The sequence below is a fragment of the Rhynchophorus ferrugineus genome, unplaced genomic scaffold (assembly GCF_030347505.1).
Source record: "Rhynchophorus ferrugineus isolate W39M unplaced genomic scaffold, kcgeb_rfMv2 rfM9, whole genome shotgun sequence".
Lineage (NCBI taxonomy): Eukaryota > Metazoa > Arthropoda > Insecta > Coleoptera > Curculionidae > Rhynchophorus > Rhynchophorus ferrugineus.
In genome coordinates, this window is record NW_027472588.1 from 32,310,181 (window position 1) to 32,334,648 (window position 24,468).

A 24,468-nucleotide genomic window follows, 5' to 3' on the forward strand; every position below is an offset into this window, starting at 1 on the left:
TGATCGATGCATTTTTTTATAATTTAAAAGTTTCTAATAATAATATCAATAATTATTTAGATTTAAGCAATCGCAATTTGAATCCAATTTATGCAATACGTTGCAATTCTGTGACTACTAAGGCACTAAGAAATAATCTGGTTTTTAGGAATTGGGCTAAATATTTTTATTCGCATCAAAATATTTAGCAATTTGTACAAAAAACTACACCAGGAAAATACACAGCTGCTAATTATAGACGATAATTGTTAATTTGAAAAAAGAATGGAAATTGGCAAATTAATTTTCAAATATCATTTCAAGGTCTAGAATAACTACTATTCCATATTATGGTGTCTGGAGGTTAAATATGGTGACTTACACGGCCCTAGTTACGAAGACTGTTTATCTGAAGAAACAAGATCATGTTATATTAAAAATATGAATGGTATGTTAAATAGATTCTCACCAGTTCTTTCCGTAAAACAAAATAATTAATACCGGCTTGGTTGGGGCAGTGGTAAAAGCAACAGGATGGTCCTCCTGCTGTTGCGATAGTCGCAGGTTCGAATCTTGCTGGGGCAGGCTCGTTGGTTTATGTTTGTGAACATTTGTGACTGTCCTTAGAGTGTAAAATCTGACAAAAGTACAATAAAATAAAGAATTTTGTTATTTTAGATTATTCACATTTCAAACCTATATACATACAAAATGCGAATAGATTATCTAACATACTTTTCCAACTTCCCGCAAAAACAATTTCTTAAACTTTAATTCCAATGCTTCGGTCAGTGACAAGGCCTATAAAATAAAGACATTTTTTAGAAAAATGTCCCAATTTTTGGTGAAAATTAAAATAAATTCAATCATTGCATTAACAGGTGAATTGACAAGTCCCCGGCCTACCATAATAAAACACATTTTTTTGGTAAAATCAGTTTTTTTTATTCAACAAAATTGCCTTCAAGGGTGATAAACTGATTATAGCGACCCTCCAACATTTCGATACCACTTTTGTAGTACGATTTGTCCTTTGCTTCAAAATAGGCCTCAGTTTCGTCGATCACCTCTTCATTCAACGAAAGTTTCATCCTAGCGAGCATTCTTTTGAAATCTGATAACAGGAAATAGTCGCTGGAGGCCAGATCTGGAAAATACGGAGGATGAGGGGGCAATTCGAAGCCCAATTCATGGATTTTTGCAATCGTTTTCACTAAATTGTAACACGGTGCAATGCGAAACACGCGAAATTCCTTTTTATCGATTTTTTCACAATAACACAAGTTGCTTCACTCAAAGTACTAAAATTCACAAACTAATGACCCGACAGCTGTCAAATTTATACAAGCATCTTTTGAGGGTTAGAGCTAACTAAAAAACATATGGATTTAATTTTAGTAGCGCTATCTATGTGTCAGGCAGGGGACTTTTCAACTGATGTGTTATGTAGATTGGTATTATGTAATGATATGGTTTAGGCTAAGTTACCTAATTACAACACTGTAGAATTTGAGAATTTATATTTTTTTACCCTTAGAGTTGTAAACGTATCTTGTACTTTGAACACATTTTTCTTGTAGTTCACCTTTCTCATGTGTTCGGCTAAACAGTCTCCATATTTTCCATATTTTTGTTTAATTCTTGTTAAACTCAGCTACTACATTTTCTTTTTATTCACCAACAAGATTGACAAGCACCATCTGGTCCGAACATCGCCCATTTTATTACTATCCCAACTCATCTAAAACATAAATTTAGTTATAATACGTAAAGTGTCGCCTGGTGATAACACTTTATAATATGATGTATGACATTAGGTATGAATACGTTTAATTTTACAACAAAATAATAATATGAAATAAAACTATCTTAGTATCTATATATACATTAAATAAAATTATATATACATATATATATATATATATATATATATATATATATATATATATATATATATATATATATATAATATATATATATATATATATATATATATATATATATATATATATATATATATTATCCGCCGCTTCTGCTCCAACTTACATCAAATCCCTTGATGCCACTCAAAGTACTTCACTTAGAATATCGCTTGGACCGTATTATCCCTAACTACTCCACTCGTACCTGTCATATAATTGCTGATCTTCTTTCCAGGGCTGGAATTGGCTTGTTACCGGCTTGGTGGCGCAGAGGTAAAGGCAACAGGACGGTCCTCCTACTGTTGCGATAGCCGCGGGTTCGAATCCTGCTGGGGCATGGTCGTACATTTATGTTTGTGATTGTTTAATATTTGTGATTCTCCTAGGCAAGAGTTAAATTCCGGCAAGGAAAATAATCCCAGCCACGCCAGTAACCATACTGGGTAAGACCAGATGTATTCTGGGATAGTTTCTAAGTTAGTCACTCGCCAGTCGGTAGACTTAATGCCGGGACTGGACGTTAAATAGTAGGTTCAGTCCAGATAAACCCATAGTTGGTAAAAGGAGATTTTAAAATATGTAAAAAAAATTGACTTGTTGCGTCCCCTCCTTTTCCACTACCCCAATATTCCCAATTGGACCTTCACTACCCCTTCATAAACATATATTTATATCAATTTTATAAAAGAGAACATTATCCTTACCTATTTCGGTCCAAGTTCTGTGAACTTCTCCTTACCCTGGCCGCCAGTATATATGTGATATCGATGCCTCTAAATCTCACAGCGGACTTGGAAGTGCATTTCTGGTGGACACCCTGGCATTCCGTTTCAAGCTCCCTGAACAGTATTGAGCGCTAAACTCTTCGCGATATTCAAAGCTTTATCCTACATCACAACACAATCCTTCAAAGAATGTCTAATCCTGACCGACTCCCGAAATTCTCTCGAATGTTCCTTGGAACAGAAGTTTAACCATTGGCACTGGTCACCGACTCACTGTCAATCATCCATACTCTCTATTTGAATGGGATCAAGACAAGTTTACTGTGGATCCCTTCTCACATTGGTATACCGGGAAATGAGCGCGCGGATTGTGTTGCTAAATCGACAGCCTCCTCTTCCCTCCCCATAACAAATATTTGTATCCATACGGACTTTATCCCAGAGAAATTTCTTATTCTTTATCCCTAGGAGAAATAGATTTTCTCCATAGAATCTAGCCTGTGTTAAGTGTTACTGACCAAATAACCATTACAGTTCAGTATGGGTGCTGTCTGGATAGAACCTCTACTTCGTTATAGTTGTGTTTGTAGTCCTATATTTGTGTTACTAATTGTATTAATTTATTATTTTATATACACATTTTATGTCTGTTCCCGTTCCCTATGTATCAACACCGTATATTTTGTATAGTCGCGAAATGACTTTTATAACCATTGAAAATAATTGAATTATTTTGACTTTCATGTTGCCAAAATAAAATTCTAAATACCACTATCATTTTATTTGTAATATATTTGTGTTAAAATTATTTTACATTGTAAGGAAAAAAGCTCTCCCGGAGACAATTTAAAGCCTTCTTTAATTTGGTTTTAATCTCTTCATTTGTTTCAATACAATGTACAGTTAAAAACCTTACAGAACTAAACTAAACTAATAGTATTATATTAGTTAATTATAGATGATAGTGTTATTATACTAATGGTGTTTAAATGAAGTTCAGATAATAGCCTACACGTCAATGTTGAGCTTGATTTTGAAATTTTCTTTAAGGTATTTTATTATTGTATTTTATCTATGTATTTAGAGAAACCCAAAATAATAATCAATCTCTGAATGCATTTATATGGACTTTTGCACCTAAAACATATACACGCTGGACCTCACACTATTGAAATTGCAACTTTTATAACGGTTTGCATTTTTAAAGATTTCATTCCCATTTTAGAAATGATGACCCTTATTCCTGGATTGAGCGCTTAAAAAAACGACCTTCTAACGCTTCAAAAGAGACCAGAACCGCTAATTTAAAAGAAGTCGAAAATTGCTCGATGTATGGAGCTGGAATCACAGTTGAAAACAATTAAACAAAAAGGACCAAAGACTTCGCGTAACTTTAACGGAATCTTCAAAGGCGTTTTTCTCAAAATTATTTTTCTCAAGTTCTATTTTATTATTTAATTAATACATTGTTACTAGTCGGTTCCGTCTAACCTACTTGTCTTTATACTAACTTAAATCTAGGTATATAACTAGGAGGACCCATCGGCCCTAACTCAGTCTCTGGTGAAATAATGTTTATACATGTCACTGCTGCATTGATTCATTGTCACTTTTGAGCCTGTGTCCTGTTCTGGTAGTATCCAAAAGTTGCAATATTTCAATATTAGTATGAGAATGGAGTCTTTCCTCATACCCCCTTGCAATTCTCTTGATTTCTTGACTGACTGTGGGTATCTGAAGGTCTCGATGTAGGTAATCATTCCTATAGTATTTGGGTGCACCCACAATACCTCTCAGGACTTTGTTCTGAAAAATTTTTATTTTATTAATGTTACTCTTTGCAGAACATCTCCATAATTGAACTCCGTATGTCCATATAGGTTTCAATATTTGCTTATATAATAGCAATTTATTATCTACTGATAATTGTGATTTTCTTCCAATTAGCCTATATTTCAATTCCGGTTCTTTTCTTTTCTTCTTTATATGTTCCTTCCAGCGAAGTTTTGCATCGAGATTCATTCCGAGATATTTAGCGTTGTTACTTTCATTAATTCTTATTTTCCAAGCTTGTGTCCAATTAGTTATATTGTCACCTGCCTGTTGTAATTTTCGTGAGGCTTCTTCACTATTGTCTCCGACAGCTATAATCGCATTATCATCAGCAAATGTAGCCATCGTGATATTTTCCATTTGTGGTATATCCATTTGTGGTAGTTTTTGGATCATTATAATTTCCGCTATCTTCTGGTTATAGTGTATGATTTTAATAGTTCGGTGTGTTTTGGTAGCATTTTCTGTAGTTTATGAACAAGGCCTTCATGTTTTAATCTAAATGCTGTATTAATCAAGTTGGTGAATTTTATAATTCCCTTTCTTGGTAGTTTTTGCAGTAATTCTCCTGTTATTAAATCGTAGCCTGGTGATTTCCTGGGGTTAATGTCAGTTTTAAAAACTTTGGTTAACTCTTTCGGCGTGACTAATTCAATCATCGAATTTTCAGCTTCTATGTCCGGTAAATTATGTTCAATATTAGTTTCGTTTGGTCTGAAAGTTTTTTCTAGATATTCAGCAAATGCTTCTGCTTTTTGGCGATTGTCACGTGCCCAATTCCCACATAGGTCTCTTATAGGTGGACTGTGTAGACATGAGCACTTTAGATATTTTGTGGCTTTCGAGAGTGAGTAATCAGTTTCTTTACCATCTGTTAAATTTCTGAGATAGTCATTTATGGTTTTGTTTTTTATTTCCAGTATTTCTCTTTTCAGCTTTTGGGTTATATTGTTTAAACTATTTTTATTTTCAGGTGTTCTGTTTTGTTGCCATTTTTTTCGTAATTTGCGTTTTTCAGCTACCATTTTCTTCACTTCTTTTGGATAATTAATTCCTTTACTTGTATATTTATTTCTTAATTCCAAGCAGCTTGTTGAATATCTACTACGAATTTTTCTGCTTCAAGATTTAATTGTCAGTTGTCTTGAGGGGTACATTTAGTTGAATTCGTTTGTTCAATTCTTCAGAAAATCCTTCCCAGTCTGTTCTCTTGTTTGTTAACGTTGGGTTTCTTTCTTTTCTTATTATATTTTCGCTCAACGACAGAATCACTGGCGTATGATCTGAACTTAGCTCAACATTTTTTTCGACTTTTATATAGTTGGATGTTATGTTTCTTACTATGAAAAAATCTAACAGGTCCGGGGTTTTCTCATGATCACTCAGCCAATAAGTTTTCCTGTTGACATGTAACTACATCTTAGTTCAGTAGCTGCTTTATGCAGTTCATTGCCTCAAGTTCTATTGAACCGATTTATTTAAAATAGTTAATTATCAGTTATAAAAATAGTTAAACACTAATAAACATCTGGTAAAAAAATAGATAAAAATACAATTCGTTTTTTATTTCACTTAAAAAAACACCTAAAATCTATGTCTCGAGCTTAGAGCTCGAGCTCCATTAAATTCTATACATAAATTAATAGAAATATTTAAATATATTATAAATATCCACCCCCACCACTCATTTTCAAGATGATATTAATTCTAAACAGAAGTTATTCGTTTATTTCCCAGCGTTTCCAGTGGACATATGTCAGAATTGTAAACACTTTCAAAGCAGACACTATTTTTCCTTCTCATTTAATTCTAGTTAAAAAGAGATATAATGCTGTCTGATACTTTCGAACATGTAACCGAAGCCTATTAAATTCGCACGATTGTCAAATGTCTGCAAAATTCTTCAAAACTTTAGTAATAATCATTAAAGGTTGCAAACCGGCAAACGTTGCTTTGGCGCTTTGCTTGTTTTAATAAATTTCAAATGGCTGCTTAATATTTGTGATTACTATAATTAAAAATGCCGAAGTCTATAAATCACGCCTAGACCTCTATCTGGGCGGTGTGGAAAAAAGTTCAATGTAAATATAATAACACAACTTTAATAAACTCTTGTGGCTGTATAATTAACTGTGGTTTAAGCCCTTTGGTAATAAATGCGTTAACTGTGCTATAATATTAGAATAAATTATATTTGTTAACATTATTTTTGCCTCATTATTTGAAGCAAAATGTGTCAAAACCAAAATGAACTAAAACTTGATGAACTAAAAATTGATATGGCAACATTGCGACGTTTGGACGATGATAAATTTAGATGACGTGCGTTTACTGTTTTATTGAACAGACAATATTATACTCTATATGCAGTATTATATGATAAACAATAATACATAAAAACTATATCATTCTGGTTAGTGCTATTTTTAAACAGATCAAATTCTCAGATTCAATATAAGTCAGGTAAAAATTAATATGTGTTATAACGCTCAAATAACTAGTTCATTGAAACCTCAGGTATGTACGTTTTCTAGTAGATCTTTAGTGAAGATCAATGACTAATTGTTCAAAGCGTTACCTAGTTAACAACCCCATTTAATTCTGCAAACATAAACAAGACCGTTGAGCAACAAAGAACGATTTACATTTTGCCAATTCGAACTATCGATTCAAAGGCGCGTTTTTTTTCCTCTCTTTCTTCAAATGATACTGAATTACAAGGCAGATAATAAGAGGCAAAGCTTTTATTATGTAACGACATTAATTAATGCTCATAGCAGTGGAACCCCTTCCAGTTGTGCCAACCGATTTGAAAGTAATTTCAATTTTTGTCCGCTAATAGTCAGTTTGAAGTTTGCCGGGCTAGCCGAACACACCTGAGACAGTTTTTCGTTGATTAGATTTTTTGTAGGTATGTCTATCAAGATTCGTACTAGTATTTCGCGCTGAAGTCGAATACAATATCAATTGTTGGAATTCAAATCGAACGTTCACTTGTATATTTTTACGTTTTGTCTATTTTTTATTTTCTATTTCTTTTATGTCCTTTTACCGATATTCATATTTTACCATTTTAGATAATTGAAATATATTTACCAAAAACTGTAAAATAGGTTCAACATTTTTTTTATTTTCAAGCCGTAATTTTAATTATATTTTTATAAATACCTTATTTTAATTTATTTTAATCATAAATCATTTTTAGCTAATAATATTTTTATTTTTTTAAGTTTCAGTTATGTTCTTTTGGTTATTTACAAATAAAATTTATATTTTACCAATTTAGATATCTAGAGTACATTCAAATAAATAAAATTAAATCCATTCCTTTTTATTTTAAGGCCTTAATTTTAATTATATTTTTATAGATAGATCTTTGTATATTTAAATATATTTAGTTTTATCACATCAAAAAAATTTTAGCTAATAATGTGAATTTTTATTACATTTTACTCAAAATTTTAATTTTAATTACAAATCAAATCATCATTGCCTATTTTGGAACACTTTCAATAAATATATAATATGAATTTTCTTATATATTTGGTATTAATATTTATATATTTTTCGTACTTATTCATCGTTTTATACCATCTTTTGCATTGTGTCATTTTCATTCAATTTTTTAAATATATTAGTCTGTTAACATCAAGTTTTACTTAAAATATATTTCAGAATAAACAAAAAGGTATGAATTGCATAACTTGTTATATATAAAATAGTGAAAACGTTATAAAAAAAAACTAAAAAAGGATCTGTTGTCCACTTTAACTTTTTATATATTTTTATTTATTCATAAGTCATTTAATTATGCGATATATGTCTAAAGCTATTTCCTTAGAGATTATATTTCCGAATAAGCCACAAAAAATTAGGTAGATATAATAGTTATTAAACATAATATTAGCATAGGAATGCCCGTTATTTATTTTTTTCTATTTATTAAATGAATATGCTAATTGTACTGTTAGGGAGAGTAAAATGCTTGTTCTTGAGTAATACCTGGCACTATTATTATGCATATCTGTATATAGTTTTTAGACACTTCTAATCCTTTATAATTGCGTAAATTATCATTAATATAAGACAGAAAAGTTATTGTTAACAAAGAATAAACTATCATTTGTTACGAGGATATGTGTTATTTTTTTATATATCTAATCAAGGCGTAGTGGTGTCATCAAACTCGCGGTAAAAAGTTGCATTGCTTTGAGCGAAACTATCAATTATATAATGTAGCAAGCGCTAGGTTGAAACTTAATTTATAACCATTTTGAAACCATACAATTCTCCAAAGATATAATGATGACGAAACTGTATTCGATAAAAATCTTGTTGTGAACAGATTTTTGGATTAGTATTCAATACTAATATATTCTTTAGACTACGTATAATGTCTTCTAATGTCGATAAGTTTACTAAATAATGTTACCATCAATTTTGAAATTTTAATTTGACTTTCTAATTTCTAATTCTAGCCTAATCATGGAAATTCCATCTGTCAATATATTTTTAAGGTTCCTGTTATTACGATATTGGTAACACTACACCTCTTGACATTGACATATATGTGAATGTCAAATCTCCGATGTAAGAATGGATCGTTTTATTAAAGAACAACGTTAGGGAGTATTAAAAAAAACCGTTAACTTGATTTGGATCGCAAAGTTATATTTAATATAAATAAATAATTTTTGTAAGAGAGAGTTATTTTTCAAAAACATGGCAAAGCGAATGCGTTATAAAGTCGTACTAATTATTTTTTTCTAATTTCTTTTTGACCATATAGGCAGCCCCTTTTACAGATTAATTTTGATACTACTGCCTTTTGGCGTCATCATCCTTTTTCTACAGATCTGTCAAAAACTTATATTTCTCTAAAGATCCATAAGCATTTAATACGATTAACTATTTCCCAAAACAAAATTAATTTACTAATCCTCTAACATTCTCATCCTTTAATTCCTTGCCAATACTCTAACCTTTCTGCAAGACTGGCGGATTCATCTGTTTTCTTCTCTGATAACCACAACACACAACAAATCAGACTTTGAACAGATCAAAAATATCTTCATTTGTTTCCTCTTCAAGAGCTCAAATAGAAGATACGTCATAATACGAATAATTCGATTGAATCGAATTAGATTTATCACAACTATTTGTGTCTTTTAAACCATATATTGAAAAATCGTAAAATAACAAAAACTTACTCAATTCGTTTTCAGAACTAACAATTTCAGATAATTTTGATTAAACTTTGACTTTAAATACTCTTTAGCCACAGTATTAGTTTTGACTCTTAATTTAAACTTACTCATTATTTAATGTTGATATTGATTTATTTGCAGAAAAAATGAAACTGATAATTATTACTGTTCTTTCCGTGGCCGCAACTGCCTGGGGATACTCAGCTGGTGCCCCAGAATCAGTATGCGATGATATGAAACCCAAACATCCAGTGGATCCTCAAACTATCCGGTTCCCCTACAAAATAGCCCTAAGTAAAAATGAGGTTGCCCCTGGTGAAGATATAGAAATCACAATCAGCGGAAGAAGTTACTTGGGTAAGTTTTGTCCTGAACAATAATTCTGAATCATTTAATCTGCAATAATAATGTTGTTGCGTGTAGGTGTGTTCTTGCAATTCAGAAATTCCGAAAATCAAGCAATTGGTAGCTTCCAAATCTCACCCGACGATAAATATTTCAAAACCGTCAAATGCCACGAAAATAAACTTGTAAGTTCCTTTCATGACATTTAAAGTATTGGGTATTATATGTGTATGCATTTTAGGGAGCCGCTACTCACAAAAACAAAGAAGATAAAAAAGACAAGGTCATAGTATGGAAAGCTCCTGACACTGCAGGAAAATACACCCTATAGTAAGTACAAATACATTTATTAGAAATCCTTAAATCATTTATTTAATCTATTTTCTTGTTTACAGTGCTACCGTTGCTGAAAATGGTGGTGTATTCTGGGTTGCCAAACCAAGCGGAACTATTAATGTAGCATAATTTTGAAAACACCTGCATTATTTTTTGTACATTTTAGTAAGACTATTTGCTAGATTTTTATTAAATAAAAATCTTACCAGTTTTAATATATTAAAGATGTTTTATCAACATATGTTTTATTCTTGGGGTATATTTAAATCAAATTAGTTTATCTTAAAAAATTAAAACATAGATTTTTAATCTAAAACATATAATGTTTGAAATCAAAACAGTATTGCGAGTTAAGACCGATGATATAAAATAAAAGTGTTTATTTTGAAATAAATTGATCTTGATCAAGGATACTAGAGAACAGTTTTGATTAGATCTTGATTCAAGGTTAATTTGTATAACATTTTAGTACTTAATTAAATTATTAATTGGAGTAAATTCCTTTTTATAATAGGGTAATATAAAATTTAATTTAGTTTCATTTAGAACAAATAGAACAAGGAATGACAAGTAAATATCAGTTCGTGTTAAAGATCTGTTATTCATTTTTCATGTATTTTTACATTCTTGTTTATTAACTTATGTTGACATTTAATTTAATATCTCCTTTTTCTAATATATTTAAAGATAAAGTGGAAAAACATATATAGAGAACCTTTTGAAAAACTGTAAGGGTCGCACTAACTCATTATGAAAATAACTATTATAGTATAGATACTGAATTGCACGACAATTTACTAAGAAATGTAAATAGCTGAATGTCAATGGAAAATGGTCTCTTTCTAACTAGATGAATAAAAAATAGTTGACTTAAAATAAAATATTTTTTATTAATTTGTTATTAAAGATATTATCCACTACATTTCCCATCTTTCGAACGCATTCCACGTCTATTAAATCGATCGCCTTTAGATGCAATTAATAAGCATAGAGTTCTCTATGTTAATAAAAAATATAACTACCCAACTGATTTGTAATTTGTAGTCCCTAATATGGATGTGGTCTAGCGTTGTCCTGATGGAAGACAACGCCTCTGATAAGGAAAAGTTTCGGCAAGCTCATTATAAAAAATTTCATTTTAATCATATTCTAACCCCTCTCCATCTCTTTGAGAAGTTTCTCCGGACTTCAAACACGATACTTTTTCGCAAATTATTGTCGTACATTCTATTTTTCGTTGTCTCTTATCAATTTCGTTTGATTTCAGCAGCAACTCAAAATAGTGTTAAGAATTTCATCAACTTTTGCAATGATTGGTGAAAATACCTTAAAAACAAAAAAAATTGCTTGCGTTCACTTAATCAGTAACCTTAGAAATCATACAATATTTTATAAGCTTTTGCGACATCTTTCCTTTTTTGGGAGTAAAAACCAAAATATAACGAAAATTAACTTCAGGAGGAATCTCTATTTTCAAAGCGTAATAAATGTTTAATGAGGGAGCAAATAACGCAGTCTAAAAAAACAGTACACCTAAAATGTTGTACGGACGGGCCCTCTTTTTCTATGGGGCCCTCCAAACCACATTTGTATATATATAAAAATATTTTTCCTTAACCTTATATAATTTTGGCGGGATCGAATGATGCAATACGTACGCCATCTCTTATGAAATGTTATAAATTAATCCCAATACTTAGATCTGTTAAATAAATTAACACGCATATTCCCATCATACTGCATTGCTGTAAGGTAAAAAAAACGAAGAAAATAAAATAACAGGTTGTGTGGAAGGTATTTTATTAGCAATTACACTTCACATAATCAATTTACTCAAGTCAAAATTAAAAACCTCAATCCAAGATTAAACAAATAAATCTTAAAAGGTTTTCAATCACAATAATCAAAATCAAGTACACAAAATGTCAATGATAAACATTATTATAATGAATGAGCTAGAAACTGACAATATTCTAACAGGGGAAAGAAGTAAAATATAACTTACAAAAAAAAAGAAAATATTAATAGTGCTATTTCTCAATGTTTAGTCTTCAGATAAAAACTGCTATTTTATGTGAAAATAATATCTAGCATTTATGATAAATATATACTATTCTCCTAAAGTTGTATCAATCTCTTCAACCCCTTTAACAATGTGTTAAATAAAATAAAATATGTTTTTAGTAGACTACATTTTTTATGTTGAAATAAAGTCCACTAAATAGACAAATTAATCACAAGGAAACTTGTAGATATCTTGTAAGTTGTCTGTTGTACACAGAATTAGATTTCTGCCAGAATATATATAAAATTAACATTGCTTTTAGCAGAATTTCCACCTGTTGCCGCATTCATTACAAAGCACAAAAGTGGTCATAGGTTCATCAGAGGATCTGGTCTGAAGCTGATTGTATGTGCAATTGCGCTTCTTGCATTTGCCACACTTAAGCATATCTGTTTTGGTACCTAAAACACAGAATTATTTGTTTAAATATTGACTCCTACATATCACCACCATAATCATAAATATGAAGATAACAAAGTATAATGGTAATTTTTTTTGGTGCCCCAATAAAAAATAAAAAAAGAATTAATACCCTGGGCAGTTGCTAACTGTGCGTCATTAATTGATTCTTTGTTAAACTTCTCCCTCATTTGCTTCATATCATCATTAGCCATTTCTTCTGCTGTCATAGTTGCTAACCTATTACAACAAAAGGAGTATTAAAATTTGAATAGAAAAAACAAAAGGAAATATATTCATGCCTTGTAGCACTTATAACTCCAACTCTTAAATTTGTCCTCAATGTTGGATTTTTGGGGTCTTTCAGATTAGCTATTCTTGACCTTACACGATTTTTGTACCTCATATCAGTGTTTTTAAATTCTGCAAATATAGCTTCCTCTAATTCTTGAGCAAGTTCTTCAGCACTAGCACAACCTAGAAATTATTAATTTTACAAAGAAATCATATATGATATAGTACATTAAATGTACCTTCAAAATCTTCTGAAGTTGAATCTGTCGTAATAGCTGAAGCTAACATTTCACGGCATTTTAATCTAACTGAATCTGTAGTATTAGAACTAGGTGGAAATGAACTAGGTAACTTTCTATCTTTTTCTTTTTCTCTTTCCTCTTTTTTAGGCTTTTCTTCTTTTTTCTCTTTCTTTGATTCTTTAGATTCTGATGAACTTGATGATTTGTTACCCTCTGAGTTGGACAAGAACTTTTTCCAATTTTTTATTAATACTTTTGCCAAAGATATTACTTCATCATCTTTACTTGATTTTCGAAGAGCATTTACAGTCATTCCAATTCTAGTTTTTGTTAATACATCTAAATTAATTTTAAGACTTTGTAGTTCTTTTAAAAGGTCCAAAGCTTGTTCTTGTCCCTACAATTAATGTTGAATATGAAGTCCAAACTTAAATCACAAAATATTCTGAAATCACGTTTATACGACATAATAGGTCTTAAAAAATAAATAATTCTTTGGTTGAAAGAATATTGTTAAATACAAAAATTAAATGTTTTCATATGATTCCTTGCAATATTTTGTGGTGTATAAAAACAACACGAGTTAAAACCTACACTGCCATCATCTGACGTCATTTTGCTCAGCTTTTTTTGTATTCTCATAACTTCTTCCTCCACGCTCATTGTTAAATTTTTAACAGACAAAAATATCCTTCAAATATTTCACGCGTCTTATTACTACAGAAAAAAAGAGGGATAATATTGTAATACAATAACCAAAGCCGAAAATGGAATCTAATGTGACGCCTATTGACAGGACATCTTTTTTTACATATGGCATATGTATTAACACTTAAAACCTCACAAATAAAATTAAATTTTAAACCCCGGCAAGATAATCATTTTATTAAACGTATACTCATATGTAATAAAATTAATGTTGATATAAAATAATGTTGCTTTTGTACAATTGCCAATTGTAATTGTAAAGAAATAGACAGCTCGGGTATAATCGGTTAAATACGTATTTCATTAACCCAGTTTTTCTTCCTCAATTTAATAAATTATATACTTTTCTCTGTCTGGCCCATATAAAAATCGATTTTCTGTTACATGAAAAAGGGATGATGCAGGACAAACAATAAGTAGCGCAAAAATAATCGACCTGAGCCCTATTGTTGACAAAATTTCGAGAAAAAAAATGACATTGCAAACTGCGCTGAAGTTTGAACAAAAATTATGAAAAACTCAAGTGGCTGAAAAATGGTGTTTGTTAAACTTAAAACGAGATAAAACAATCGATGTAATCATGGATTGTCCCAATGAGCGCCTTATGCAAGCAATCCATGATAATGTAAAAGTATTAACTTTGAATAAAGGTTTGTGGAAATCTTTTAAAAAATATCTTAATATCCTATAATTAATTAATGTAATATTAAAACAGTTATGTAGTAAATAGTTATATTAAAATATAAATAATATTAAATGTTTAAACATGGTTAAACAATTTTAAAATATTTTAGATGTCCGTGTTAATTCAGTATGCCGCAATGGAATGACACATCTCGGGGCTGTTGCTCAAACAGGAAATTTACCTCTACTTAAGTTATTATTGGATTTTCATAATTATACTAGTGCCCCACCGAATTCCAAAGAAAAAAAGAAAAAGCCTCAGTACTTACAACTAGATGGTAATAGTCCAAAGAGGTGCAAGAATATTGGGTGTGTTATATAGATATATTTATTTATTTGAACTGTAATATGTTTAATTCATTGTTAGATATTTTGTTGTGGTTTGCGATGAAGAAAATGAATTTGGAGATGGTCCCACTCCTGAAGGTATGGAAGGATTAGAATGGGATATGGAAGTGAATGATACAAATGATTTTAACATGGGTAGGTATTTAAATTCTAACAAATCACTTTACCATGTATCAATAATTCTTTAGAGGAACAGCCAGTTGATGATGAAAATACTAATATATATCAATGGTATGCTCATATTTTAAACCGAACTTCCATTATGCTAGAATCACCAGAAAGGGATCTTGGAAGATTGGATCGGCATGGACAAAATCTTTTACATTATGCCGTTCATTCTGGTAAAAATACAGTTTTCTTTTTTAACTTTCCATATCATTGTATCTATGTATACTTTCATTTTAAGGAAATATAGAAATGATGGAATATTTAACTGAAAATTTTGGCAGAGAACTGACATATGAACAAAGTGATTCTACTGGTTATAGTTGCATTCATAAAGCTGTTATATCTGGAAATGTTGAAACTGTTAAACATTTGATTAAAAAAGGGGTAAATGTGGATACAGTGGCTGGTAAGTGTAAGTGTCCCTAATCATGTTTTAATTTTTTTAAATACATTAAAAACATTTCATTGTAATACTGTCCTTTTTCTGTTTAGTAGAAAAAGTATATCCGCTCTATGAATTTATTTTATCATTTTATTTAGATTCATATGAAGTATATAGTATTTTTTTTCTTTAAATTCACAAAAAAATATACAGGGAGACATCGTCAGACACCTTTACATACCGCCATAAAATTTGGATATCATGAGATTATGAGACATCTTATTGCCTCAGGTAAAATGTAACTCAAAGTTATCTGTTTTTATAAATTGATTTAATTACAGGCTGTAACATTAACGCGACAGACATGGATGATAGAACACCTCTTAACTGGGCTGTAAGGAAATCTGACCCTGAAGCGGTTAAAATTTTGTGTGAAGCCGGATGTTTTGTAAATAGTGAAGAACGAGGTGAAATCACTGCTTTGGAATTAGCAGTGAGCAATGGGAGGGAAGATATAGTAAGCATGTTTTATAAGATGAATAGAGACATCTTTAAAATCACAGGTGATACATTGTAACGGTTTTTTATTAATGAATATTATGATAAAACGTTTACACATGTTGTCTTACATTTCTCCTTAAATTTCGCTTATATGTTCATCAGTCAGTGCAAAAACACTTGACGGGATAATTTAATGTTAAACATTAAATGAATTAATATAGTGTTTTTTAAAATCAGGTAGTGTGTTATACCATTTTTTAAGAATAATATGTTATTTGTTTGATGTTACTTTGATAGTTGAAATAGTTTAGTCAATTTATTATTGTTGGTAAATATGCTATGCTGAGTTTTAATTTTATAGACAAACGTGATTTTTATGGTCAAGTTATGATACCAATTTCTATATAGATTTGTTTTAGTTTAAGATGCTTTTGGCTCGAGGAGCCAGGATATTACCATCGCGATATCTGTTACATAAAGCGGTAATTCAACACAACCTAGATATGATCATCGCACTGTTAGAAGCTGGAGCGCCAATAAACGCTCCTAATAAAAATGGATATACACCAGTTATGGTTGCATGTTCGAGAAAAAATCCTCTAATTCTGAAGTAAGTTTCAACAAAAAGAAGGAAACATATGTGTAGTTCGTCATTATTCGCAGGTACCTAATTTTAGCAGGAGCAGATGTAAATATTCAGAGTCGCGTCGATGGTTTGACCGCATTGCATTTAGTTAATCAGGATGTTCGTTCGGGAAACGCCGTTTGTCGTTTAGTGGACATACTGGTTAATAATGGAGCAGATCTAAACGCTACTAGCTATCAAGGTTCTATTTTACATCACGCTATTGTTGTAGGTACTGTACATTATCAGCTTATCATTTTGTACATATATAAAGCGAATTCCTCACATTCCAGATAATAACAGTTCAGCTATTGAAGTGATACGGCATGGAGCTGATGTAAATTTGAAGGAGCAAAAGTTGTGCTGGGATACATTGAGTATGGCTCATCGTTACGGAAATTTGCAGCTATGTAAAGCTATCGTATACGCCGGTTTCGATGTATATCTCCAATATGGCTTGATGTAAAAAATTATTCATCATTTTTTGGTTTCAGTTTAAAAATTTCACGAATAATCCGGAGAAACTGAGGAAAAGTCCCAACGATTCCATTTTCGACTTCGTAGCGTACGTGAAAAGTCAACCGTTAGCTCTAAAGGATTTATGTAGAATAGTTATACGAAGGAAGATAGGTTCCGATCGGCTTCACAGTAAGATAAAGAAACTGCCCTTACCAACTCTCGTACATAGATTTTTGTGTATGGAAGAGTTCATTTGGCCATAAATGTTTATTTAAGTTCGGCCTCTATTGATCTCAATTTTTAATTTATATTGTTTTTTTTGTACTTTTATTTTGTACATCGGAACCAAATTCGAAACAAGTAGTGTTAAGTTTTCCAGTAATGGTATAGGTTTCCGTTAAAGTGAACACCTATCTCCCATTATGACCCCTTTATATATTAACTTTGTAGTGTTTAGAGAAAAATACTATTTAAGTTGTCAGTGTTTCGTTAAATTTGCTCCGATTATGTCGAAAAAAACAATCCATTTTTAATTCGATTTTACGTTCTTACTAGTCAGTAGCGGTGTCATACAAATTTGATAACGATTAGAGGTGATTTCAAGATATAAACATGCTGCCATCTAGCACATTTTTAAACAATTCCTAACAATGAGTATTCCCTAGTAGTTCAGTACAACTTCGACAGAACAAAATAGTATTTTCTTAATTTTATAATATTAGAGCGCAGGTACAAGTCAACTGTTCAATAAGACTAGATCGATTTCTTTTTTACCATTCGTCAGTATTCATTATTTATTATTTTTATACACGACTTTACTCCCGCACATTTTAAGATCGAAAATTGATAAGACTTGATTATTTATGTTTAGATTAGTGATTTATGTTGTGATATCCTTCATTATTTATATAATTGTTAGTTGTAGAGTCTGTGTTTTTAAAAATCATTGAAAGAAATCAAATCCATCTGTGAGATTTTCAAACGTTTCAAAACTAAAAAATGCAAAAAGAAATAAAATCATGAATCAATGTACTTATTTGTTTTTGAATCATATTTTAAGTTCCTTTTTATCAAATAGAATCTAGGCCTAATGCTCAATGTCGTCTTGCTCAAAACAAGCTCCATGGCTCTAAATCATCCCAAAAGACTTATGGTCTTAAGCCTAATTACTAGTGTAACTAGTATATTTTCTTATCGAATGTTGCCTTCATAGACAACGACAAACATGAGTTAAAAACACCCAAGCTATACGCGGCATATGCTTACTATTCTCTATAGCAACGACAAATATCTGGTTACTTTTCTTTTCTGAAGTGACCATATATCAATAGCAAGGGCAAAATGTAAGTTATCAATTGAATTAAAAAATCAGGAAAATGCATAAATATAAATGTATGCTATAAATTATACGAAAGAAACTAATCGTCTCCCAAGTTATTTCGCATCAAAACAAAAAAAATGCCTCTCCTAGTCTAGTCCACATAGTCTGTAATGGTGGTAAGGATGGTAATTGGTGAATTTGCAAGAAACTAATACTGTTTTAATGGAGAAAGCAAAAACAGCTACTACTGCATTTTATAAAACAAGCACGGAATACAGGAGACAAGCCTGTCTCGGTTCACAATGGAACTGTTTTCCATTCTAAAAAGTAATGGTTTTACTATTAAGAGTTTTCAGTTATTTACAGCTGCATTATAGAAGAAATTACAAGTTAAAATGTTGGGATTGTTACTAGCGAGTATGTACAGGACATTCTATTAACTAAGGCCGACATTAACATCATCTTCATTCCTACTTGAAACATAGATTTGAACAAATATAAAACTGCCTATTAGTTCTTAATTTATAATAGATTTTAGTAAAATACAAATGAACGCTTTTCTGCGCAAATCTTTACACGTCCAGTATTTCATTGGTGTTTATTGTTGTCTCACGTACTGTTAAAGTTGCCAAAAAGAAAATTCATGACTTGTCAGGACTCATTTATTTTTCGCCCAATCCGCTAAATCTAAACTTTTATAAGCCACCTTGTATTTTACCTTTTATATTTTTTATACAATTTAATCTTACATCTAAACTGTATTATTACAAACATCAATTTTATTGTGCTTTTAATTTTTTAAATTCATTTCAGAACTATGATACAAAGTTGATATTTTCAAATGCATGAATAAAAAACATCGTACTTTCTGAAAGAGCATCATAACATTATGGCAATCAATACATTAATAAAAAACGAATTAACGATCAATATAGTACTGAATAATAGATTACTCGGGTAGGAACTTCCAAACAAAAATGAAAAAATATTATGCTTAGTTTTATTAATGACTTGTTAATTTTAAAAATTACAGGTTATAGGTAATCTCCGAGGTGTTGTTGCAATATCTTACATATATCCTGACGGTTACTAACGGTAGCTCTGTCTAACGCTGTTCTACCGTCAGCATCTTTTAGATTCAGATCGGCATTATGGGACAGTAAAAAATCCACAATATCGAGTTTTCCTGAAGAATCAGACACTTAAATGTAGTAGGCAACTTTGGTCATCTAAAATGTTGAAGATTAATATTACCTGCAGTACAGGCTCTATGCAGAGCAGTAGCTTGACCAGATCTAGTACGACCATCGATATTCGCCCCACTTTCAATCAAATATCTACATATCTCCAAGTGTCCGTTTCGAGAGGCATAATGTAAAGCTGTGTATCCTAAAAGGCAAACACCACTGATGAATTTAGATTGAGTAATTTTACATTGTCTAACCTGCCGAATCTTTCTGATCTACTTCATATTTTTTAGTATTTATTAGCTTCTTAACTCTATCATAATCCCCAGATTGTGCAGCAAACCAAATTCCCTTTTCAAAATCCATCTCATCCAGGGACTGTACCGCTGTATTGCTCACACACCCGCAATTTTGCCCACATAATTCATTTTTCTGTGACATTTTTATTACTTAAGACTGTAGAAAATTAATTGGGATAGATAAACAACAATAAATTACTAATATGAAAGACAAGTAGTAAAACATATAAACTAAGTCCCCTTACTGATGCAAAATATGTTTTGAATAAATAAGCTTAATAAAAACACTTACATTTATAGAAAAATAGTGTTAGAATTTTTTTTGTTTTGAGTAATATTATTAGTAGAGGATTAAATATCAAAAATATTAAAGACTCAAGTTTTTGGGTACTTGAGGTAGATATTTTTATATAAAATGATATTCTTCTATAAGCTCTAATAAATTGTTATTGCTTGCTATTTAGTATTTTAAACATTGTTTAATGAATCACAAAGTGCTTAATAGTACATCAATCATGTACATATTGATAGCTATGTTACTTTAAGTCTAAAAAGTGTTACAGTAGACATAAATTGCTTTAGAAATGTATACATAATCATTAAATTTTAACATATATATCTAAACAAATGAATCACAAAGCTTTAGTAGAAGCTAACATAACAGTTAAAATCTCTTAAGAAATATTTTTGTTGTTAAATATCTCTTTGCATGGTCCAAACAATTTCTGCTTCACCAGTAGTTGCCACAACTTTATAGCCCAATTGCCCCAAAGCATTCACAACATCTAGAGGAGAAGCCTTTAACAATACACCATTAATAACATTCCTGTGGTAGTCCGAAAATCTTTTAACCAAGGCCTTGACTTCCACCTCACTTAAACCAAATACTGCACTATCTGATGCATGTATAGATGCTTTGACAGCAACATAAGCATATGTTCCTGACGACATTAAAATATTTGCAGGTATTTCCATATTATTTAAGATCCAAATGATATCCCGGAGTTAAACTTCGCTTTTATCAAAACTTGCTTTCTCCAATTCCTTTGTTGGTGATACTGTAGTTGGGTCGGGTTCTGTGAATTCCCTTCTCATAGTCCACATATACTCATTGTAATCCTGCTTTACACTGGTGCTTGAAGAAGCTACTACTGTATAACCTTGAAGGTCAAAATTAAAGTTAAAACTGTGATAATATTGTATTTAGTTAAAACTATTGTTAAATGTACCTAAGACTTCTAAAGCCGTTAAAATAACACAAGGATGTTGCATATAAACAATTGTAGAATCATCACAATAACCCCCAGAAGCAAAACGATTTAACTGTTCTATATCAGCTGCTTTTAGTCCAGAAACCAGCACTCTCCACGGATATCTTTGCCCATAAGCTGCCAAATTACCTCTAACTAATATGTATGGCATTTGGAACTAAGCCGAATTAACTTATCAAGATATATCAGTATCTCAAAATATAATCCAGCAACAATAAATAAATTAAAACACTGCTATAACATCCGTTAAATGTTAAGTTCACACATTTACAAATAGAAATAAAGCTCTCATTTTTAAAACTGCCATATAAACTAGTTTATCCCCTCTGGCATTAATTTATTTACGCCCACGTTTTGTTGAATACATCCAAATATTTCTTATTGATCTACTATAAATATTTTGACAGGCCTTAAATTTTATCTATTATTACTTACCACTTTTTAGAATTATGGGATTAATTTTTTAATTTGATTGGAATAGAATACCAAAAACTCACTTAAACTGAAATTTTATAACAAAAACTGTGTAGAAAAAATTTAAAATTAGCCACAATAAATATATTGATACAGTCCTGATTCTTCGTCTTTATATGATTTTTTAGAGATATATTTTATTGTTATTATAAAACAGGGTTGCGCCGATTATATATAAAGAAGAGCGTTTTAAAAGTCATTTTTAACTATTCGAGAAGAAGATAAATCTCAATCAAAATTAACATGTACTTTTTTTGATAAAAACTGAATTTTTATGAGGTGAAGCGTAGACTAACACCATGCAGAACGTTATCAACAGTGTTAAGGGAACTGCTTTAGCTGTAGGAGAATATTTAACTCCAGTTTTAAAGGTATTCTACCTAAAACACAATTATTGATTTACTAATATATTCACTTTAGCTATTAATTAATATTATATTCTATGAATCTTTAGTTGAAAAGTTATTTATGTTATTAGTCATATTAATATTTCAAGGAATCAAAGTTTCGAGAAACTGGAGTTTTAACACCTGAAGAATTTGTTGCTGCAGGTGATCATTTGGTTCATCATTGCCCTACATGGCAATGGGCTGCCGGTGATGAATCTAAAACAAAACCTTACTTACCCAAAAATAAACAGTTTTTAATAACAAGAAATGTGCCATGTCCCAGAAGGTAACTTTAAAATAATAACACTTCATGAATTTAAGTGTTTTCTTATATGTATAAGGTGTGATCAAATGGAATATTCAGAAGACTTGGAGAAAATAATAGAATCTGATGATGCAGACAATGGTTGGGTAGACACTCATCATTATGATAAAGAGATTGCATCTACCGAAGATAAGATTTCAGAAATGACCCTTGAAAAGGTATTTTAAACACCTTAATTAACAACAGTAACATATCACATTCAAGATTTGCAGGGAGAAAGTATGGAAGAAGCTGCTTTAAAAAATGAAAAACAAGGCAATGATTCTGAAGGAGATGATGATGATGATGAAGAAGCAGCAGATATGGAAGAATTTGAGGAAAGTGGTATGTTAGAAGATGATCAGGTATTTGAAATAAATGTGTCAATATGTGTAGGTTTTTCAAGTTACTTTTTATTATAGGTAGCAAAAGTAGTTAAGCCGTTAGAACTTCTTGCCAGATCTACTGATGAAGAAGGGGAAATTGTAAAAACACGCACTTATGATTTACATATAACTTATGATAAATATTATCAGACACCCAGATTATGGCTTACAGGATATAATGAGGTAATTAAATTGAAAAAGACAAAAATATATGTAATATATTATGTAATGAAAAATTTTTAAGATAAATATACTATTAAGGTATTAATATAAGATTTCGTTTATCAGAAACATGAACCATTGACAAATCAAGAATTTTTTCAAGATGTTAACAAGGATTATGCAATGAAAACAGTTACAATGGAATCGCATCCTCATCTTAGTGTACCTAAAATGGCCTCAGTTCATCCTTGCAGGTATTTATTACAGCATTACCCATAAGTTAAAAAATAGATCTATAATTTTATTTCATTTTAGGCATGCTGAAGTCATGAAGAGCATTATTGAAACTGTTATGGAAGGAGGAGGTGAATTAGGAGTCCATTTATATCTTATTATATTTTTAAAGTTTATGCAATCTGTAATACCCACAATAGAATATGATTATACACAAAATTTCACTATGTGAATTAAGGGGTGAGTCAAAAATATGAGACCCAGTTATTGTTCACTTTTTGCGAATTCTGTTTAAGATTGTTCACCATTAATAGATTAATTTTAAGTAATAATGGATATTCTCAAAACGGGAAGTCATTTTAATATAATGAAACTGATAATTATGCATAAAATTATTAAACAGCTTTTCAATGTCTTAGTTTTATGTATATAATAATAAAAATACTACAGATGATGTATTTTGCTTATTAAATGTCTTTTTTTTTGTGTGTTCTAAAACTATATACAGGAATAGTTATATATTTTTTCTAATTTAAAGTTTCAAAAAAGTAAAAATGAATGGAACTATTTTCTATCAACTATAATTTAAAAATGTCAGAACCAATATTAACAAGTTTTAAACCTTCAAAAGGACTCCGGAAATTTCCGCAGGATTTTGAACCTTTGGATTAAACATTTTATGAAATCAAATAAAAATAAATTCACACATTTACAGTATATATCGGATTAGATCAAACTAATAGAGTTTTTATCCAGGAATCTGTATTCCTAGCTTTCATTGTCTTTATTGATACTATTAATAAATGACTCTTGTATGATGTCAACATATTTATCTATAAAAAAACTATTTTATCAATAATAATTGCAATAATTAACAACATAGCTACATGTAGATAAAAGACTAAGCGCATAACAATATCAAGTTCTATGGTTATAATTAGCTTTAAATAGATATAAAGCAACCATTAGCAGAAATTAAATAATTATTAATGTAAAAAACATATACTTTAAATTTATATAAATTTTAGTATTTGATGAGTAGATATTTTACTTTAAGAAATATTTTCTCGCGCTAGGATTGAAGTGGTTGATCGCACAACACGAGGTGGCCGAATCACTATAAAAAAGTCCATATTTTAGATTATAACTTTCCTAAGGGTAATAGAACGGTTAAATTTTCAACTATTAAAATAAATTGATCGCTTGTTTATATTTGATG

The 24,468-nt window shown here is 30.5% G+C and overlaps 7 protein-coding genes across 8 annotated transcripts; 3 read left to right on the forward strand and 4 right to left on the reverse strand.

The window, feature by feature from the left end:
- The first annotated feature begins 7,216 nt into the window (after positions 1-7,216).
- Positions 7,217-10,584, forward strand: l(2)34Fc (reeler domain-containing lethal (2) 34Fc). The gene is made up of 5 exons (XM_076413349.1): positions 7,217-7,370; positions 9,808-10,023; positions 10,090-10,196; positions 10,253-10,341; positions 10,407-10,584. The coding sequence occupies exons 2-5, from the start codon at positions 9,813-9,815 to the stop codon at positions 10,474-10,476; spliced, it is 477 nt and encodes a 158-aa protein (XP_076269464.1). The 5' UTR covers positions 7,217-7,370; positions 9,808-9,812; the 3' UTR covers positions 10,477-10,584.
- Positions 10,585-12,130: 1,546 nt separating this feature from the next.
- On the reverse strand, positions 12,131-14,138 carry TfIIS (RNA polymerase II elongation factor). Its single transcript, XM_076414522.1, has 5 exons — positions 13,942-14,138; positions 13,345-13,744; positions 13,114-13,288; positions 12,945-13,051; positions 12,131-12,813 (listed from the first exon to the last, which is right to left on the reverse strand). Exons 1-5 carry the CDS (start codon positions 14,008-14,010, stop codon positions 12,671-12,673), a joined length of 894 nt encoding a protein of 297 aa, XP_076270637.1. The 5' UTR covers positions 14,011-14,138; the 3' UTR covers positions 12,131-12,670.
- A 206-nt stretch (positions 14,139-14,344) lies between these two features.
- On the forward strand, positions 14,345-18,254 carry LOC143202749 (uncharacterized). 2 transcript variants are annotated; one of them, XM_076414519.1, is made up of 11 exons: positions 14,345-14,705; positions 14,850-15,048; positions 15,107-15,222; positions 15,276-15,428; positions 15,494-15,667; positions 15,851-15,928; positions 15,979-16,154; positions 16,558-16,748; positions 16,802-16,995; positions 17,057-17,202; positions 17,258-18,254. In XM_076414519.1, exons 1-11 carry the CDS (start codon positions 14,636-14,638, stop codon positions 17,483-17,485), a joined length of 1,725 nt encoding a protein of 574 aa, XP_076270634.1. In that variant the 5' UTR covers positions 14,345-14,635; the 3' UTR covers positions 17,486-18,254. The 2 variants fall into 2 exon arrangements, with proteins under 2 accessions (XP_076270634.1, XP_076270635.1); XM_076414520.1 differs by having other exon boundaries at positions 15,494-15,661.
- Positions 18,255-19,529: 1,275 nt separating this feature from the next.
- Positions 19,530-21,010, reverse strand: LOC143202752 (ankyrin repeat domain-containing protein 39). Its single transcript, XM_076414523.1, has 3 exons — positions 19,988-21,010; positions 19,798-19,932; positions 19,530-19,729 (listed from the first exon to the last, which is right to left on the reverse strand). Exons 1-3 carry the CDS (start codon positions 20,169-20,171, stop codon positions 19,578-19,580), a joined length of 471 nt encoding a protein of 156 aa, XP_076270638.1. The 5' UTR covers positions 20,172-21,010; the 3' UTR covers positions 19,530-19,577.
- On the reverse strand, positions 20,629-21,004 carry LOC143202754 (uncharacterized). The gene has a single exon (XM_076414525.1). It carries the CDS (start codon positions 21,002-21,004, stop codon positions 20,723-20,725), a length of 282 nt encoding a protein of 93 aa, XP_076270640.1. The 3' UTR covers positions 20,629-20,722.
- LOC143202753 (uncharacterized) lies at positions 20,629-21,706 on the reverse strand. Its single transcript, XM_076414524.1, has 2 exons — positions 21,259-21,706; positions 20,629-21,189 (listed from the first exon to the last, which is right to left on the reverse strand). Exons 1-2 carry the CDS (start codon positions 21,449-21,451, stop codon positions 21,035-21,037), a joined length of 348 nt encoding a protein of 115 aa, XP_076270639.1. The 5' UTR covers positions 21,452-21,706; the 3' UTR covers positions 20,629-21,034.
- A 265-nt stretch (positions 21,707-21,971) lies between these two features.
- On the forward strand, positions 21,972-23,703 carry Atg3 (Autophagy-related protein 3). The gene is made up of 7 exons (XM_076414521.1): positions 21,972-22,145; positions 22,271-22,449; positions 22,505-22,646; positions 22,701-22,832; positions 22,890-23,036; positions 23,142-23,269; positions 23,331-23,703. The coding sequence occupies exons 1-7, from the start codon at positions 22,074-22,076 to the stop codon at positions 23,479-23,481; spliced, it is 951 nt and encodes a 316-aa protein (XP_076270636.1). The 5' UTR covers positions 21,972-22,073; the 3' UTR covers positions 23,482-23,703.
- The last annotated feature ends 765 nt before the right edge of the window (positions 23,704-24,468 follow it).

Excerpts from the sequence above, each read along its gene's own strand:
- LOC143202754 (XM_076414525.1), bottom strand. The coding sequence starts at position 21,004 with ATGGAAATACCTGCAAATATTTTAATGTCGTCAGGAACATATGCTTAT.
- LOC143202749 (XM_076414519.1), top strand. The coding sequence starts at position 14,636 with ATGGATTGTCCCAATGAGCGCCTTATGCAAGCAATCCATGATAATGTA. Across the intron at positions 16,749-16,801 it reads AAAAATCCTCTAATTCTGAA|GTACCTAATTTTAGCAGGAG; the intron begins GTAAGTTTCAAC and ends CATTATTCGCAG. Across the intron at positions 17,203-17,257 it reads TCGTATACGCCGGTTTCGAT|TTTAAAAATTTCACGAATAA; the intron begins GTATATCTCCAA and ends TTTTGGTTTCAG.
- LOC143202753 (XM_076414524.1), bottom strand. The coding sequence starts at position 21,451 with ATGCCATACATATTAGTTAGAGGTAATTTGGCAGCTTATGGGCAAAGA. Across the intron at positions 21,190-21,258 it reads AACGGCTTTAGAAGTCTTAG|GTTATACAGTAGTAGCTTCT; the intron begins GTACATTTAACA and ends TTGACCTTCAAG.
- Atg3 (XM_076414521.1), top strand. The coding sequence starts at position 22,074 with ATGCAGAACGTTATCAACAGTGTTAAGGGAACTGCTTTAGCTGTAGGA. Across the intron at positions 22,146-22,270 it reads ATTTAACTCCAGTTTTAAAG|GAATCAAAGTTTCGAGAAAC; the intron begins GTATTCTACCTA and ends TAATATTTCAAG. Across the intron at positions 22,833-22,889 it reads GTATGTTAGAAGATGATCAG|GTAGCAAAAGTAGTTAAGCC; the intron begins GTATTTGAAATA and ends TTTTTATTATAG.
- TfIIS (XM_076414522.1), bottom strand. The coding sequence starts at position 14,010 with ATGAGCGTGGAGGAAGAAGTTATGAGAATACAAAAAAAGCTGAGCAAA. Across the intron at positions 13,289-13,344 it reads AACTTCAGAAGATTTTGAAG|GTTGTGCTAGTGCTGAAGAA; the intron begins GTACATTTAATG and ends AATAATTTCTAG. Across the intron at positions 13,052-13,113 it reads GGAGTTATAAGTGCTACAAG|GTTAGCAACTATGACAGCAG; the intron begins GCATGAATATAT and ends TTGTTGTAATAG.
- LOC143202752 (XM_076414523.1), bottom strand. The coding sequence starts at position 20,171 with ATGTCACAGAAAAATGAATTATGTGGGCAAAATTGCGGGTGTGTGAGC. Across the intron at positions 19,933-19,987 it reads AGATCAGAAAGATTCGGCAG|GATACACAGCTTTACATTAT; the intron begins GTTAGACAATGT and ends TTTGCCTTTTAG. Across the intron at positions 19,730-19,797 it reads GCATAGAGCCTGTACTGCAG|GAAAACTCGATATTGTGGAT; the intron begins GTAATATTAATC and ends CTGATTCTTCAG.